Source organism: Monodelphis domestica, chromosome 7 (assembly GCF_027887165.1).
Source record: "Monodelphis domestica isolate mMonDom1 chromosome 7, mMonDom1.pri, whole genome shotgun sequence".
Taxonomy (NCBI): domain Eukaryota; kingdom Metazoa; phylum Chordata; class Mammalia; order Didelphimorphia; family Didelphidae; genus Monodelphis; species Monodelphis domestica.
The window spans coordinates 4625950-4644807 of NC_077233.1; the positions used below are offsets into that span (position 1 = coordinate 4625950).

Genomic DNA, 18858 nt, shown 5'->3' on the forward strand with positions numbered 1-18858 from the left:
ATTTTACTCATGCTAAGTAATTCAATTCAAACCTAGTGATTTTTAACCCCTTGCCTTCTGTCTTAAAAAAAAAAAAAACAATACTAAGTATTGGTTCCAAGGCAGAACCTAGAACCTTATATCCTGTCTCTAGGTCTGGCTCTCAATCCACTGAGCTACCCAGCTACCCCAAGCCTAGCATATATATATTTTAAAGCACCTACTATGTTTCAGGAACTGGATGCAGAGGCCAAAATGAAACAATAGCTGCCCTCAAGGATGTTGTAGCCTAGTGACTGCTATGTAACAGACACACAATAGGCATCATTACTATGTTGACAATTCTACTGGGGAAAACAATATATTTGGAGAAAATTAAGCAGAACTATATATGTTCTAAGTAATTCTAGGTGAAAGACTCTAGCATCTTAAGTGGGGAAATCAGTATGGGAGATAAGAGTTGAGCTGAGCTTTGGAGAAAGCTAGGAATTGGGGGAAGACTCGATAAGGAGGGAATATATTCTAGGCATGGGAGACAGCCTAGGCAAAGGCATGGAGATGGGCAATGCAATGCTTTGTAAAGGCAACACCAATCAGGCTGACACTTGGTGGGACTCTGGTTTCTGAACACTGCCTGGACTGGTGTGGAGTCCACTGGCCTCAGGATGGAGAACCCTGGATGATGGCCAGGAAACACTGAGCATGAGCTCTATAGTAGGACTGCGCCTCTCTCCCATTTTGCTTATTCAGCCTAGCCCTTATATCACCCCCCCCCCAAAAGTAACCAAAATGAGACGAGGAGAGAAAGGAGGAGAGGGGCTTGAGAAAGGCAGCCTCCCTGGCCAGCAGGAGCATGGCCTCGCTTTCCTAAGCAAGTGATCCCATTCCATGCTGGGGGCAATCTTGAACTTTCCTTGGAGAGTGGAAAGTGTGCTGTTCTAACACCTTTTTGTTTATTTTCAAAGTGTTACTCAAACAAATGGAGATGTTTGCATGTTTTAAGAAAGATTAGAAGATAAAGGCTGGGGGGCTGGAATGAAGATGAACTGTGCAGTTTAAATACTTGGGTGCTGGGGAGCCAGACCATTGACCCGTAGGCTAGAATCCCACTCTGGCTTCTGGGTTGGGCAGAGAATTGAAAAGGGAGGGATTCTGGGCTTTCTGAGAAATGCGACAAAATCTCCATTGGGCTTGGGATGTGTGTTGATGTGCCTTATTATTAGATGAGGGAGGAATATCTTCTGGCAAGAGGCAGCTGCATGGCTGAGGCTGATGGCGTGGAAAGGAGGAGAGTGGTGGAGAGGACTCCCTTTCATTGCCCCAACAAGCATTGAGTGCCAGGGGCACAGGAAAATAAACCCAGGAAATCACCTCTGCCCTAAGGACCTGAGGCTCTCTGGGGAAGGTGACAGAGCAGATACCTGATAAAGCCAAGGAGATGGAGGAGGAAGGGATGGTGGAGTTGGCAAAGACCTTGGTGGCCATCAGGCCAAACTCTGGCTGCCCCGATCGCACACTGATCTGCCATCTCTCACTTTGCTCGGCTGGGCTGCCCACCCTTCCAGCTTTGCTAAAAAGGCCCTCTGGGGCTTTGTTTCATTTGCTGATTTTTTGGGGTGGTGGGGGAGGGCCGGATGTGATTTCTTGGCTGTAAAATACAACCTCTACCAACAAGGCAGAGGGGTCTTATGTGGCTACTTCCACTCATAAACCGTTCTCTGGAGGCCCTGACCATCATCACCATCAACACATTCAGCATCAGAAAATACTGATTAAGGACCTACTGTAAGCCAGACATGCTGCCAAGTACTGGGGAGTCAAAGAAAGGGACAATAGAGCCCCTGCCTTCAAGGAGCATGCCAATAACTAGTATAAACAAACACACAACATGCACAAGTGTGTATGTGTTCACATGTGCATGCATGGCACCTAAATGGCAAACTAGATAGAATATTGGACCTGTGGTTTAGAAGACTTGAGTTCAAATCCAACTGTAAACACTTGCCTAGCTGTGTAACTGGGCAATTCAGTTCACTTCTGTCTGCCTCAGTTTCTTCATCTGTTAAATGGAGATGATATGAACATCCACCTCTTGGGGATTTTTTGCAGATAAAATGAGATAATATTAGAAAATGCTTTGCAAGCCTTAAAATGTTATATAAACGCCAGGTAGTCTCTCTCTCTCTCTCTCTCTCTCTCTCTCTCTCTCTCTCTCTTTCCCTATCCCTGTTCCTCTCTCTCTCTCCCTCCCCCCCTCTTTTTTCTTTCTCTCTCTCCCTCTTGCCCCTTCCCCCTTCCTAAATGGCCAAGAGAGGCAGGATTTGAGCTGAGTCTCGGAGATGGCAGGAAGTGGAAATCAGATTCAGGAGGTGTCAGAAGTGAGATTTGAGCTTGGCCTCCTTGTGCTAATGTGGTGTTTCCAGCCACTGGGTGGTTGATAAAAATACTGACCAGCACAAGGCTGAGCCCAGGTCTTGGGAGCCTTTTCCTAGAGCCTCATTCATTGAGAGACGTCCTGTCTTAGACGACTCCTCCAGGGAGAAGTAAGTGGCTCTTCACTGAGTTCGGTGGCTTTCAGCTCCCTCGGCCAGGGTGCTTCTGCTGGCTGGCTGAGGGGGAAGAGTCCTTCCTCCGGGCAGAGTGGGGCAGTCTTGGGAGAGGAGCTGACCGAGCTCTCGTTGACTCTAGGCATACCTACTTGGAGAGAGCTGATGGAGTGAGAAGCCATCATGGAAGCCCAGTCCCACAATTCCACAGCCAGCGAGAAGAAGAAAGTGGAGTCTCCCATCGCCAAATGCCCCACTCGGGCAGATGTCAGCGAGAAGGCGGCAGCTTCCAGTACCACGTCCAATGGTGAGTGCCCGTGCCATTGCCATTTGTCATGTCCCCAGTGAAGCGCCCTTTGCACCTGGATCTCTGTTCCTTCTAGAGACAAAGGAAGCAGAGCAGGATGGGGCCGAGGGGAGGGTGAGCAGGGTTCAGCAATTCTTGTTTTGACACCAGATGCACCATTGTCCTTCCCAGCCTTCTAACTGGAGATAGACATGCGAGAGGTTATTTCTTATAGGAAGTTCCTGTTTTGGCATTTGGGAAATCATCCTGATTAGTCTGGCAGGAGTTCAAAATGGTCAGCATTGTGCCACTGGCCTGAATAATGAGTTTTTCCAGAAGACACAACAGTTGCCTTGTCACCCAGCTGGTGGAAGGGTTTCCCCCCAGTAAAGTGGGCCGCTGGAGAGGAAGCCTAGCAGTGCCTGCTTCGCTCCGAGCTCTCAGACTGGGCTGGCCTGAGGAGTTGTTTGGGAAGTCTTCGGGGAGGGTTTGGCTTACTTCGGGAATCTCTTCAATTGTCCCACAATTCTTAAGTGGGAGCTTTTCAAGTTTTAATGAAACTTTCAAAAAGGAGTTAGTGCCTCAGTGCCAGCACTGGCCACTGCGAATAAGTTCCCAAAGTCTTTTGGATACGCATTCTGGCAAACGTGCCATTGATCCATCTCGTGCTTCATTAAGCGATTTTGTCGGGAATGGGAATTTGGTGTTCTGGAATTTTAAGGGGACTACCCCATTCCCTCACCTCACATGCCTTATGACTAGGGTAAAGGAGTCAGATTGATGCCACATTATATTGGGAATCCGAGGGTAGAGGGTAGAGTGAAAAAGGACCTCAAGGCCATCTAGTCTGACATTCCCATTTTATAGACGAGGAAACGGAGGCCCAAAAAGGTTAATTGGCTTACTCAAGGTCATGAAAGTGTCAGAGTTAAGATTTGAACTCAGGTCCTCTGCCTCCAGAGTAAGTGCTCTCTCCACTGTATTCATATCATCCACTTTGCAAAACTGATATTTTTAGAACTGGGGATGTCTGTGGTAATAGGTTTTCTATTTCCATCAGAAAAGGAACAGTCCCCTCCTGCCCTCTGTCTCTGTCTTTAGTTCTCTTCTTCCCTATGGCTCTCTCCTGTCTCTCTCTCTGTCTTTTCCTGTCTCCCTTCCTTTCTCTCTCTTTTTCCTTCTTGTCTCTCTTTTTTGTCTCTTTCTCACCTTCCTCTCTTCTCCATCTCTATTGCTCTCTCTGACTTTGTTTCTCTCTCTGTCCCTCTCTTTCTTTCTCTCCTTCCCCTCTCTCTTCCAGTGCACTTATGCTTTATTTACTGCTAATGAGAACTCATGGGGAGTAGGGGATAGAGAGTTAGCTTTGGAGGAAGGAAGATGGGTTCAAGTTTGGCTTCTGATCCATGAGGCCTTTGTGATGCTGGACAAGTCACTTTACTTGTCAGTGCCCAAATAGCTGTGCTAACCCATGAGCTGCAGAGCAGAGTGGCATTACTCTGGATGACCAAAAGCCTGTCCTTCCCTGGAGTTTCTGATCCTGATGAAATCCCAAGAGGAGACCAAAACAAAGTGCTTCGATTTTCCTAGGTCTGTTGATGGCTCTTTCATTGAAGCTTGGTGGGTAAGTTAGAAGCTTTTTGAGAAAAGGGCATGTCCAGCAGTGTCGTAGGGGAAGTCTAGAGGAGGCTGAAGAAGCTCACGTTGACTTTGGGATGGAGCATCAGAAACTGTTTCTCATGAGGTCCGACCACCTTCCCTGCCATGGGTCGGCTTGTGCCCCTCCAGTTTCTCATCTCCATGTGGTTTTCCAGTTGGATGAGTGCACGAGGTGGATTTGATTGCTGTGGCATGGGGGGAGGCGGGCATCGCTGGCCCCTTAGACTCATTGGATGAGAATTCAGATCCTGAGGTGATACTTGGAAAATTCTTTACTTTTATGCCGTTTAGAACGATGTAAAAATAGATGCTTTACTTCTCCGGAGAGAGAACGAGATAGAGAGGGTGGAAGGAGGAAGAATTGGGGCAGCGAGAGACGGACAGAACTAGTCAGAGAGAAAAAAGAAGAGCAGCAAAATGGGACAGTGAATAGACTCAAGAAGGCGAGGGTTTGACTTCTGTCTCTAGCGATTCTTAGCTTTGTGATTCTCGGCCAATGGCCTACCCTCTCTAAGCTCCAGGCTTCTCTCAAGACATGAAGAGGTGGTTATCTCAAGGTAGGCAGCTATTGAGCTCTGTTCTGTTTTTTGTCTTCAAAATAACATGAGAAATGGAATTTATTTGGTGCTTTATTGTCTTTTTCCGCCCCCGCCCCAAAAAGAAAAGCCTCAAGAGTGTGTTTAATAAAAAGGAAGGAAAGAAGCCACCCTTCTTCTCCAGCTCTCCAGAAGGGAGATGGATCATCCCCCTCCGGAGGTGGTGAGCGGCTTCCTTAGAGAGACTCAGGCAGAGACCGAGGGACCGTTTGTTGAGACAGTTGTAGTGCGGAATCTTTCTTAGGTCAAGTCTGGAGGAGGATCATGACTTCATAGATTTAGAGATGAAAGGGGTGTTCAGGGCCATCGAGAGCCCATCTCTCTCCATTTCACCCATTGAAGAAACTATAGCAGCACCCAGAAGTTTAATTATTTGCCCAAATGGCTAAGTCAGGATTCACACCCCCATCCTCTACAACCCCAATCCGGCCCTCTTCAGAGGGATCCCCTGAGGCCTAGGGTAAGGGGTGCGACGTCGTCTTCTTTTTTTAATGGCTTTACTTTTCCTCTCCCCAAACTACATACCAAGAGGTAACTTTGCTCTTGTCTCCTGGTCTAAGAATGCTTTCATGTTCTAGGCCCCAGCTGAGTCCCTTTGGGCCTTTGCTGAGGATTCAGAACTGTGCTATTTGGAGCCGGGCATCCCCGTGCTTTGTCTCCCAGCCGCCCCAAAGCAAAGCATCCTTGGATCCCCCTCGTTGGAGATCACAAAGTGGATGCTTGATGACTGCTTCTTGGGTCTCCCGTGGTGGACTTTTCTTTCATAGGTACGTTGGACAGTGTCGGCTGCTCTCAAACTTTTTGTCTTAAGAAACCTTGAAAATTATTCCGGATCCCCAAGAGGATTTGATTACATGATCTACAACCCTCGATAGGTGCCAATTAGAAATCAAAATGTCTTAGTGTGATGATGAAAATGGTTTTGATGTTGTGGATCTTGTGGATACCTGAAATGGTCTCAGAGCAGCTGGATGGCTCAGTGCTAGTCCTGGAGTCAGGATGACGAGTTCAAATCCAGCCTTAGACACTAGCCGTGTGACCTGGGCAAGTCATTTAACATCTGTTTGCCTTAATCCTTTGGGGAAGGAAATGACCAACAATTCAGTTCAATTCAAGAAAACCTCATGAACTGTGGAGACAATGGGGGGGGGGGGGGAGGCTCAGCCATTGACTGAATAATGACAAAAGGGGTCTCAGGGACTTCAAGGATTCCCCAGATCCCACTTTGAGAATCACTGGACTAGGTGGTGACGGACATCCCTTCTGCTTCTCTGATTTGGCCCCTTGATTCTTCCAGAGGCAGAATTAGATGTAAAGATTCTTTTTGTTTTTGTTTTAAGTGAGGTGAGACTGTACAATGAGCGATCGTTGGTTTGTTGATGAAATGAAATGACATTTGTTTGACCCCCTTCTCCTATTGGTCAGCTTCTGCCAGGACAGGCAGTGACAGCCGCCACCTCCTAAAGCTCCCCCCCCCCTTCTTTCTTTTGGGGAGACTTGGTTAGTGCGGAGTTGTTCAGGCAGCGCTTGATTGAGTGACAGCCATCTAGGAAGGGCTCCAAGAAGCCTGCGCGCGCCTCCTTCGGAATGGGGCTGTAGATCCTCTGCAAGCACAAATGGAATTCGTTTTTTCAAGGAGCAAGAAAAATGCCCTCCAGTAAATGAACGTGAAATGGGAGTTTTCGGCAGAGCTTGTAATCCTGGGAAGGAAGAAAGAGGAAAATGGGTTTGATTCATTTTCTTTGTTGCTTTTCTTCGGTGACAGACGAGAGCGTCCCTGTCCCCCTGGGCTCCTGGTGAATGGGGGCGTGGATCACTTAGGAAGGCGGTGCTCCCATTGTTGAAACTCCCATCCCCGTTGTCCCAGAGTGGCGAGGCAAGGGCTGTGGGTGGCCTCCCTCCGGAATCCTCCAGGTCAAAGCTAGATGCCTTCTGGCTATCGTCAGGGTTCCTGACCACGTCCACGCCTGCCTGGATTCAGTCCAGTTGGAGCATTGATGTGGCCAACAAGCACTTATTGACCACTGCTGTGTGTGCGCGGCACCCTCCTACGCGCTGGCCTTGGAGAAGAAGCCGAAGCAGTGCCTGCCCTCAGGGTGCTTTTCTCGGCTCTTCCGCCTTCCCAAGGAGGGGCCAAACACAGTTCCGGCCCCCGGAGGCCACAGACACACAGGAAGGCTGCTGTTCCCTTTCCAGGGAGCTCCTGTTGGGGGGGAGGAGCAGCACCTACACTCCCAAATGGGCTCAGAAAAGGGGGCCACCGCGGGCGGAATCAGAAAGCGTCAGGTGGCGGCGGTTCGTGCTTGCTGGGAGGCACACAGGGACGGAGGGGTTGGCAGAGCCTGAGGTGGGGAGGACGGACGCTTCAGTCAGGGCAGCCAGTGCAGAGGACAGGAGAGCCCGAGATGGACGGGGGCGGATGGTGAGCGGCAAGAAATCCAGTCTGGCCAGAAGGTCCCCTAGATGAGGGGAGAAACGGGCATCGTGAAGGGATAAAGCCGGCTTGTGAAGGATTTTAAAGACCAAACAGAGCTGGCGTTTGGCTCTCATTTAGGAGAGGCTGGAGGGAGCCTGGGAGGCGATCCCGACATTGGGACTCTGAAGCGGTGCTCCCAAACGAGCCCATTCCCTGGGGAACGCCTGGAAGAGGGCACGTCCCATGGAAGCTTGCAGCAGGCTCTGAGGGGCCTGGATGTACAGGGCAGGGCTCTGGGGCAACGCCGGCTGTTCCAAGATGGCAGGCAGTTGTAGGCGAGGGCAACGATGAGATTTATTTACTTGTTTGGTAAAACACACATGTTTTGTGATAGTGGCTCTGTTGAGGATCCAGAAAAGAGAAAAAGCTATTGAGCCCCACCAGATAGCACAGGTCAGGGCCCTGCTGGCGTTGCCCTCATAAGGCCCCATCCGGAGAGTTCCATTAGAAACCCCGGAAAACACAGAACTTGGACCGAAGGCGGACGTGTCACTAAGCTGTAACAAAGTGATCCGTGGCCTCCGAAGCTTTCTGCTTAGAACCTGGGCTCCCCTGTCCTAGCCATGTGATCCGGGGTCACTGTGCTCCCCTCTCCCGAGAGCTGTGGCCCAGATGGCTTTGCCGTCCCGCTCAGCGCTGTGCTCTTTCAGACGAGTTGGGCTGAATCTAGTGTTTTACAGATGAAGACAAGAGGTCCAGAGGGGAGGTGACTTACCTCCGGTTGCATACCTGTTTGTGGAATAGCCCAGAATCGCACCAATTCCGCCTCATTCCATTCCAAAAGGATTTTAAAAAAACATTCACTCCAAACTTCTCTGGGTGTTTGTTCTCTTCCCATTCGAATGGAAGCTTCTGGAAAGTAGGCAACAACTGGCTTCTGGATTTCTCCCTCGAGCTCTCAGCCCAGGGCTTTGCTCATGGGAAATGCTTAATGAATAGCCTTTCATTCCTTCCTTCCTTCCTTCATTTGTTCATCATCTGAACAGTTTTCCCTTGATTTTTTTTGATGTATAATCCAATAACTGTTCAAATCTCACTTCTTCCTTGTGTGACTTGGAGGCAGTCAGTGAAGTTCTCTGGCGATCTGTTGAAACATCTGTAAAATGAGGGTCTTGGACTAGATGACCTCCTCCATCCCTCCCCGTCCAAAGCCAGGCCTCCAGGAACCCTCCCCATTCTCTTCCCCCCCCCCCCCCATTGCCAAGGCATTGTTTTAAACATGTAAGCTACTGCAATCCCACTTTTTAAATCATGTACCTGGCAGATTGAGGCCTTGCTCTGGGGCTCCACAGAAGTAGGTTCTGCTCCCTCCTGCGGTACCATGAATCGCTGGGGTTTCATTTTCTCAGCTGTAAAATGAGGGATTTGATCTCGTGGCCTTCCAGCTTGAAATCTCGGACTGGGCCCATCACAACTTCAAAGACCCACGTGGAAACCATGCCTGCTCTGCTTTGTTCTGGGATCTTTAAGAACTTGTTCTGTAAGTTTAAACAAGCCAATTAAGGACTGGGTTAATCAAAAGGCTTTCCCCCAATCAGAGGCTGATGCCACTGGATGCATTTGCCAGGTGCCACTTGTTGGGAGGCCTGTCTTGGCACCTGTCCCCCCTCCCCAGTCACGATGGCTCTCTCCCTCTTGAAATGATTTTGTCTCTATTTTCTATTTACTTAACTGGGACTACGTGGGATCCCATTTCTCCTCGACAATGGAGGTTCTTTCCTTGGGTCTTTGCCTCCTACCGAATGAGCACGTAACATGTGTGATGCCGTGTGTCTGTGTTAGTCTGACTAGTTTACATTTGGGTTGGGGGTACCAGAACGATTTTCTTGTCTTGAGATTACTGGGAGTCGTTTGAGAAATCTGTGGACCAGTTTTAGGTGGCTCAATTCTTTGTCGTTGCAAGTTTTCCTTTGCCTGGAGAGCGAGCCTTGGTGACCCGTGACCTCAGTGAGTCTTTGTAGTCGCCCATTGTTTCCGAATCTTCCCAAATCCATCCCATCTCTCCACTCTGCCACCCCATATTCTTGGGAATGGATTCAAGGAGGACTGCCCTGGCATCCGACTTAGATTCCTTCAGTCCTCAGCTTCTGGCTGCCCGTCCAGGTCGTCAGTCAATCAAAAGGCTGTTTTCTCCCCGTTTTGGATGGCCTGGCCAGCTACCACAGGGGCCCGAGTGTCCGCCGGGCTGGTGCTTATTTTCAATTTGGTTTTTTGTGTCGTTTTTGACCTGTGAGCTTTTCCCAGTGTAATCTGATATTTCTTATTAACCCGTTACTCTGCTGTTAGGGGAAGAAAAAGCCCTAATTATAAACGTATGTTGACTGTAGACTTGAAGCCCTTTAGCAGGATCAGCTTGTTATTGAGACCATACCTTAAAGTGATAGAAAGCAGAAATTAGAATCCTAATGGTGATGCAATGTGAAACCGAGGTTGATGGATTAATAAAAGGAGAGGAAGTTCAGTTGTCTGCGCTTTGATTCTTTCCCAAAAAGGGCGAGGTTCACCTCGGCTCTTTAAAAATGACTCTTTGAGGTTTACAAGAGAAAAGTATTTAGTGGTCTGCAGCTTCATAGGAGACACATTTCCTGTTCTAACTTTTGCTCAGTGCCTGGCCTTGCCCTAGCTTTCAAGCTATCTATAAAATAGGTGTTAATCACTAGACTCATTCTTCGCCTCACTGTGAGGAGGAAAATCCTTCAAGGTTCTGCTGAGAGGTCAGAGTTCAGAGGTCGTTAGCCATCAGGAAACACCACCGACTATTAGCCATGCCTCTACTGAATTCCTGCCCCTAGAAAGAATTTGGTGTGGGAGCATGCTCACTCTCGCTCACTGAACTTCCTAAGTTTTTTTTTTTTTCTTTAAGCTTATCTATTTCTTTCCCTCTTGGCCACAATCCCATTTCCTGGTTCAAAGGAGATAGGCAGAAAAGGTTTTCTGAGATGAAATAGGTCTTTCAAAAAACCATTTTGATGAGTTAAGTATAAATGAATCAGAAACATACGGAGTGCATTTACTTTAAAATACACATGGGCTTAGAAATTAAGGGGGAAAGGGCTTGGCGAAAGACATTTTGAATTTTGCTGAACTCAAAGTGTTTTGAAAAATAGTTCAAGATGTTTGACGAATGGTAAACGAGGCCAGGTTTGCCCATCTCTCGAAAGGATGGCCCGTAGTCACTAAGATAATGGGGGGGGGCAGTAAGGATGGCTTCTTTATCTTCCTTCTAAATGAGCTTTCAGTGGCCTGAAGAAAGGAGAAGAATCTTGGAAGGACTCATTGGCTGAGCATCAGGAATCCTTGTTGAAAAGGAGCTATTTACAATTCTAAGTGCAAAGGCTTGTGATCATGTCTTCAATTTTGAGAGTCTGTTTTCGGGACCTCTTATTCTTGGGCAGTGATGAGCCGAGCATCAGATCCAGCCTGCCGTGTGCTTAGTAGCATGAGTTGTGAGGTGGTTGGAGGGACCGTGGCATCATTGCTAGGCCAGAGAAATGGGCATGCAATGACATTTCCTATCATGATAATAGCCAATGCTTATATCATAGCTTATGCTTTTCCAAATTGTTTGACGTTTATGGGTCAAAGTAAATGGCTCTGGGATTGGCCAGGCAGAATGCTTTTTGAGCTTTTGGACACTGTGGCTCAAAGCAAGTGCTGCTGAATTCTCGGTCACCAGCAATTCCCTCCTAACGCCTTTGGAGATGATTTGAGCTAAAATCCATAAATACGGGGCTTGGGGTTGGGGGCAGTGATGAAGGTCTTGGGAAGAGCCCATTTACCTGGAAAGGCAAAAGTTTGTCTCCTGTATTTGGCTATTGAATGAATTCTTTTGCACTGTCCTAGAATATTGTAGGCACTCAGGGATGCATCATTGATAGTGGGCATGTCTTCTCTGATCCCAATGTATTCTTGAAAGACTTCCTTCCTCCCTCCCTCCCTTATTTCCTTCCTCCCTTCCTCCCTTCCTCCTTCCCTTCCTCCCTTCCTTCCTTCCTTCCTTCCTTCCTTCCTTCCTTCCTTCCTTCCTTCCTTCCTTCCTTCCTTCCTTCCTTCCTTCCTTCCTTCCTCCCTCCCTTCCTCATTTCCTTCCTTCCTCCCTCCCTCCCTTCCTTCCTCCCTCCCTCCCTTATTTCCTTTCTTCCTCCCTCCCTCCCTTATTTCCTCCCTCCCTCCCTTATTTCCTTCCTCCCTTCCTCCCTCCCTCCCTCCCTCCCTTATTTCCTTCCTCCCTCCCTCCCTTCCTTCCTTCCTTCCTTCCTTCCTTCCTTCCTTCCTTCCTTCCTTCCTACCTAACTCCCTCCCTCCCTCCCTCCCTTATTTCCTTCCTCCCTCCCTTATTTCCTTCCTCCCTCCCTCCCTCCCTCCCTCCCTCCCTCCCTTCCTTCCTTCCTTCCTCCTTCTCTCTCAGAGGCCACTTAGTCAAAAACCTTTGTTTGAAAGACAACAAGCCTGAGGTCCACATGCCTTCAGTTACATGTCAAATGTCCCAAGCTTGTAACTGGAAGAGCTGGGATTTGCCCCGAACTCCTCTGCTCTAGATCCAACACCCTTTCTTTCTGCCATATCAAGTTGCTGCCCACAATCCAAAAAGAGAATGGTTTTCTGTGGAAAGAGAATGTCTCAGCAATGTCCCAGAGGCATTTTTTCCTTTTCACCAAGTGGTCCCAGTATTAGTATATGATCTAAAGGATGTTATTGGCAGGATCAAAATAAAATCAATTTCCTCCACTTCAAGAGGTGTTTATTGATTGTCTGCTCTGCCCAAGCTTCTGTATTCCCCACCAGGCATATATAAAGGAGCAGCAAAAAAAGAGTCCTTGTCCACGAGGAGCCTTTATTCTTTTATGACTGGATGGAGGTGTGACAGATAAGTGAATAGAAGATACTTTGAAGAGACAAGTATGTGCAAAATGTTCATATCTTGATTCATAATGGCAAAATCCTTGAAATAATCCATATGTCCAACTTTCAGGGAATAGCAATGGCAGTGTGGTCTAATGGCTAGGGAGCTGCACCTGGAGTGAGGAGAAAGTGAATTCAAAGCTTACTGTCTCTGTTGCAAAGAGCAAGTGAAATGGCTGGTTTCTTTGAGCTTCAACTCCTGCCTGTTAAATAGGCTTCATAATGCCCGGAATACTTGGTTCATAGTGGTTCTGGGCTCAATGGAGGACATTATGTTCAGACCCGTAAAGACGAGAATGAACCAGGGCATATAAATACAGAATATTAATTAAGTAATACTAAATGGTAGCTCAATGAGAAGACTCAGAAGAAGTGATTTCAAGAGACTCAAGAAAACAGACACTGAAGAGCACCATATCGAACCACAGACGATACTAAAATATCACGAAGCACAACAACCAAATCAGACCAAGTACTTACATTTCGGCAGCCTTTAGATGAGGATGTGGGCACCGGCGAGCACTGACCTTTTCTAATCTCTTTGGGGGGGTACATAGACCTGAGATTTTATTATGGGGAATTCCCAATGTGAACACTCCTTCAAGAGCGTCCGGTTGGCAATTGCTCTATAATTATTTCTTAGAGAGTGGCTTGGGGGCACAATGGGTTAAATGATTTACCCATGGCCATGCACACTACCATACTCAGGGAAGAGAACGTCATGGCTTTGTAGTATAAGCTTTTTTCTATGATCCTTTAAATTTATTTACTTGAACCTTTTTTTTCACAAAAGTAATCCCCAAAGAATATTGATGTGGCAATATTATGAATGGCTTGTCAGAACAGTGTCTTCAGGAATGGAAGGCTTCTTCATGGTGGGAGGGAAAGATCTCAGTAACAAAGAATTTTGCAGCAACTTGGCATCTCCCAAACTAAGTTGTGCCTCGGGAATTCCTTGGAGCATGGGCTTCCCCTCAGTGGGACTTGTGCAAGAAACACGGCACTGCTGTCCATGCTGGTTCCTGAGCATGATCTAAGGGAAACATGGCGGCCACAACATGGAGTTTCCAACTCCTGGAAAGCTCCCAAAGTCACTGAACTCCACACGCAGAATAGTAAGTTCCACGAGAGCATAGCTCATGCATGCCTGAAAAGAGTTTCAACCCTTCCCGTGCCCAGCCCATTTCCCAGCACCTAGCCCATGTTTACTGAATGAATGGATAATATCTGAAGGGTGTGTTGGCCCGTGTTAAAACAGGGCTACCAGGGGAGCACTTGGGTGCGATTCTTTGTTTGCTTTGTGTTCTTTACAAGTTGTTGTAGGGGTGTGTGTATGTGTGTGTGCACGCATGTGTGTTTATGTGTGCGTGTGTGTGTGTGTGTGTGTGTGTACACATTTAGTTCTTTCAGTTCGAGCAGAAACTGGACATTGTGTTATGGCTGGGACAAGATCTTTTCTCTTCCAGCATTTGGCCCATCTTTGTAGATGGCCCACAGCCTCTTGACAAACATCTCCCAGGAGGTAGGGCGCCCTGCTAACTTCTGTCGATTTGGGGGTTTCTTTCCCATTTGGAGTTTCCACCTCAGGGACTCATCTCGGGCTCCCAGTAGTTAAAATAGAAAAAAGAAAATTTAGATGGAAATTTTGCCTCCAGCACGAGGAAGCCGTCATCGTCGCTGCTTTGCTTCTTTTTTGTGTTGTTAAAATAAAAATGGCAGAATGGAGCTCTTTCAGGGCGAGGAGAAAAAAGGGGCTCTTCAAATTTCCCTTGAAAAAATGCCTTCCTCCCCTCCCCCTCCCTTTTGCTTTTGCGCCGCAGGAGTGCATATCAAACAGAAGAGATTTCTATGAAAAGTTCTTCCTGGGCTGAGCTGACTTCCTTGAACGGCGGCGGCCCCTTCCCTTTCTCTGTCTCTCTCTTCCCTTTCTTGGCCTCTTCCTTCTCTCCGCTGCTCTTTTTCGTGTATTTTTCCCCTTCAGTTGTAGAAAGTTGAGTTCCATCCCAATTATGAAATCTTCGGAGACCATTCCCACATGGTTCTGTAAATGGGAGCTTCAGCCCGAGTTCTTTCATCTCCTTTCCTGCTTTCCTGGCTGACAGTTGAAAAGGTCCGACTGTGCCACACAAAGGTTTGATTGCTTTCTCTGGGGGAGACTTTTCCCTGCCTCATCATTCGCGAGGCAGGTGGACCAGAAAGTCTCTTGATTCTTTTGTTGCGTCTCAAAGTCCAAGGTCTTTGACTGAATAAATCCGCCGTCATGGGATAATTTGCTAAAAGGGGCCTGAAAGATGTGAGAAAAGAAGCCTTACGACTTGGGTGCTGAATTAATGAAATAACTGGGCCTTCCCCTCACTGGGCAATTGGAAAATCACCAGGAATGCAGTGGGTGGAGACGGGCGGCCTCTCTTTCCCCTCCCCGACTTCTCCTTGTGCTCTTTGGAGGGGCTCCGGGGCCGGGCTGGGGTCCCCGGCCGGTGCGGGGCCTCCTTCGTCAGGAGCTGATTGCGAGGGGACGGTGAGAATCCCATATGACAGAAGTAAGGTTGAGTTAACACAGGACGAAAAGTAATTTACAGATAGGCTGTCCCCAGCCATCTTTGTAGCCCCTGATAAGGTTTCATTCCAGAATGGATAGGCGACATTTCCACTTACGGCCCATTCTGCGACACCTGTGATAACAGCTTCTGGGTCCTAATTGAAATTGGTTTCAAAATGGATTTTCGCTTTTCTCTGTCTGTGGAAAATATTGAATGGAGTCCGAGCTGCCAGCGAGAAGCCGGACCCTGGGAAATGGAGCCGGGCGCCCGCGCCATCCTTCATAAGAGAGCCCGTGATATGACAGTGTCGTTATCTGTCTTATTAATGAAATCATTGATCACCTGATGAGGGAGATAATACACGGCTCCTCGGCTCTCCGGAGCCTCCGCTGGATTCCTTAAACCCGACGGGGAGGGCAGGGGGGAAGCCAAACAATGGAGGGAGAGGGAGGCTGGGCTGCCCTTAGAACTTTGGCTGGGACAAGGGGGCAGCTCGTGTGCGGGGATCCGGCCGGGCCTCACAGAGCAGAGGCCGAGGGGGGCTCCAGGGGGTCGAGACGAGAACCTGGAAATCCAGGTCTTTGGGGCAAGAAATCGTGTGTGTGTGTGTGTGTGTGTGTGTGTGTGTGTGTGTGTATGTGTGTGTGCATGTGTGTATGTGTGTATTGTGTGTATGTGTGTGTGAGTGTGTGTATGTGTATTGTGTGTATGTGTGTGTGTATGTGTGTGTATGTGTATGTGTATGTGTGTATTGTGTGTATGTGTGTGTGTGTGTGAGTGTGTGTGTGTGTGTATGTGTGTGTGAGAGGGGCGCCGAGCCAGCTTGAGGAGCGGGGCGAGGAGGGCAGGACTTTAGGGAGCTGCCAGCGAGACCCTGTGGGGACAGGAGAAAAGAGGGGGGCCTCTCTAGGAGGGGAGCAGGCGAGGCCGGGAGGGTGCTCCTGGGTCAGAGAGAGGGCGGCCACTGAGCGGCAGAGGGGGACGTTCTAGCCCGGGTGCAGCCTAAAAGGCCTTTTGAATTCCAGCCTGGGAGGAAGGCGGCCCGATGGGCCACCAGAGCTCTGCTGGGCTGCTTCTCTCAAAGGCTGGGCAGCTCTTTCCAGGGAGGGATGAGGATGGCGGCGTTGAGGCGTTTGTCCTCTTCCTGCTGGTGGCCATCCATTGACCAGCTCCCAAAGCGGGAGAGAGAGGCAGGGACTGAGGACTCCCCCGAGGTCACCGGCCTCTGCAGCGTGGGGTGCCTCTGACTTTGTCTCATCGGCGCCCACTCAGGCCACCCTCCATCTGGGGTCCTCGTGGCCTTGTCTTTCTCCCTCCAACTGTCCTGTTCAGGCTTCTCCTGCTCGTCCCCAATGCCCCATCCTTAGTGTTATTGTAAGTGACTCGTCTTCCCTCTAAAGGGGGGAAACGATATTGTGAGGTGTGTGTGCATGTGTGCACGTGTGTATTGTGTGTGTGCATGAGTGTGTGTGTGTGTGCATGAGTGTGCATGTGTGTATTGTGTGTGTGTGTGTGCGTGAATGTGTGTGCGTGTGGCAGGAAAAGGACTTGCTGCCGCCACATCCCTGGATCCGGTGGCAGAGTTCCCGAGTGGGACCACGGGCTTCTCCACTTACCCAGGCGGCCTCTCCGTGCCTCAGTTTCTCCATCTAGAAGACAAAGGCTCTGGGCTGGAGGTCTCGGAGGCCCCCTTCGCTGACAGCCTCTGGCGCGTGTGCCGGGGGCTCGGCCTCGCTTCGGCTTCGTGTTTTAGCGGGAGCGGCCGGTGCTGGCACGAGGCGGCCATGGAGCCCGCGGGGGGGTTTCCCAGCTCTTGGGGAAGGCGTGGGATGGCTGGGCCGCCGGCCGGGGTCGCGTCTGCCCCATCTGGGTTGGGAAGCCAAAGCAGACGCCGCGCCTTTGCCTCCCGTGCGGAGACATGGAGGGAGCCGTGCTGGGAAGGGCCGGGATGGCCGGGGCTGCCATGGCGCAGGGCAGGGTGCAGACACGGGGGCGCCCCCGGCTGAGGCTCTGCCAGAGGAGGAGGAGGAGCGGCAGGGACGGCCGGGGCTGAGAGAAGGCGACGTCCTGGGAGGTAGCTCTTGAGCAGGTCCTCTGGCGGAGGATGCGCTCTCCCTCCCGCATGCCTCCACGGCATCTCCAAGAAGCCTGGGAGTCCCATCTCGTCCTCTCTTCCCAGGGACCAGCGGGTGACCGCCGGCGTTTCTACGGGCATTGCAGGCTCTCCCAATGGCGTGCTTAGGGCGGAGGACCCAGCCGAGGGAGTTAGAGAAGTGGGCGCTTGGAGCTGCTCCTTGTCTGTCCTTGTCTGTTGACAGTGGGATTAGGGAAGAGCGCAGGAACACGCCTGTGGAAGCTCGGAGGGGCCTTGACTCCTTCCTGGCCGGCTCCCAAGTGCCCCGCACCTCGAGGGATCTCCCTGGCATCTGGGCTGGGTGCCTGCCAGCCCCACCCCGACTTAGCCCCACACGGGATCTTCTTTTTGTCCTGGAGGATGGAGCCACCCCACTTGTAATAGTTCCTTGTTATCCAAGGAATAAGGTCGAACCCGGAGCCTGGCCTTTGCCAGCCTGCCCTCTCTCCTCTCGCCCTCTTTCCCTCCCTCCGTGGCCGGCCTGCCTGCCCCACCTGGAGCGGGCCCTGGCTTCTCCCTTGCTGTCTCTCTGCCTTGGCTCATGCTGTCTGTTCTGCACCCCACCCCATTCTGGAGCTTCCCTGGGGAACCCCCGGATTTTCTTGAGCCTGACCTGGAAGTCCACACGGCTCTGCGGTTTGCCAAACTCTGAAGAGTCATTAGCTCCTCCGTGTGTGCTGTGAGGTCGCTCCTTGTGGCTCCCATGGATGGATGAGGTGTCCCAGGCCAGGACGTTCACCATTCCCAAGCAGACCATTGGGATCCTGGGTCCACTCTGCCATCCCTCCTCCCAAGGCTTAGCGCCTCCCATGCCCCCTTCCCTAGTGATGCCAGGTGGAAGGCGTAGGCTCGACTGCAGCTGCCTCTGCCTTCTTGCCCCTTTGGGCATGCATCTCTATGGGGTCCACTGAACGTTTGGAAGCCATGGTTTGAGGGCGTCCGTTTTTGCCTCTCTTATGCTGCAAGCCCAGCCCCCAACGAGCACATAGTAGGTAGACAGTGATGGGTGACTAACCACAGGGGCCACCATTTGCATGAATAGAAGAGAATATTCATCATGCAGAGGGTAGCCTCTTGGGGGCTCAGTGAGGTCTGGATGGGTGGCCATCCGTCATTCAATCAATGAACATTAGGCTTTGGGGCGAGAAAGAAAGGCGAGACAGTGCCTGCCCTCCGGGAGCTGTCGTTGGAGACCCCCAGTGATGAGGAGTCCCTTCGGTTTTGGTTCCCTCTAGTTGTCAGCGATTTTTCTTGACATCAAGCTCACCTTCTGCAGCTTCCATCCATTATTCTGAATTTGTCTTTTGGAGTCAAAAGGTAAAATGGGAAAAAACGAGTTTTCATGAATTAAAGGCTCACCTTGAGCTGACAATGGGAAGAGGAAGCCTGAGCCTTCTCCCAGCCCCTCTTTGGGGCATTAGAGCTAAGTGATGCGGCTTATGATTATGGGGCACTAACTGAGGCAATGGAGCACATGCTTAGGCTACAAGCTCTCTTTTGTCTGGGAAGCTAACCGGGGAGATGCCACTGAGGAAGAAGGAAGTGGTCCTGGAAGGAGCCTGAGGGAGAACAGCTGGATGGTCCCCAGGCTCCTGGGACTATGGATGTCGGGTTCCCAAAGAAAGGAAGTCCCCACCCCTTCCCCTGTGGATCCTGTAGGAGGCGATGGAAGAAGAGTCCTAAAGGATGGGGATGTGTGGATGGAACGCAGTTGGCATCGATGGCAGGACCACCTTTTAAACA

The 18858-nt window shown here is 50.1% G+C and overlaps 1 protein-coding gene across 1 annotated transcript in view; it reads left to right on the forward strand.

Moving 5' to 3' along the window:
- GLI3 (GLI family zinc finger 3) overlaps window positions 1–18858 on the forward strand; it is a 266586-nt gene that overhangs the window by 14168 nt on the left and 233560 nt on the right. The window contains exon 2 of the mRNA XM_056806255.1: window positions 2668–2832. Within this exon, the coding sequence (XP_056662233.1) occupies window positions 2709–2832 (124 nt within the window). The 5' untranslated portion in view covers window positions 2668–2708. The remainder of the gene's footprint in view (window positions 1–2667; window positions 2833–18858) is intronic.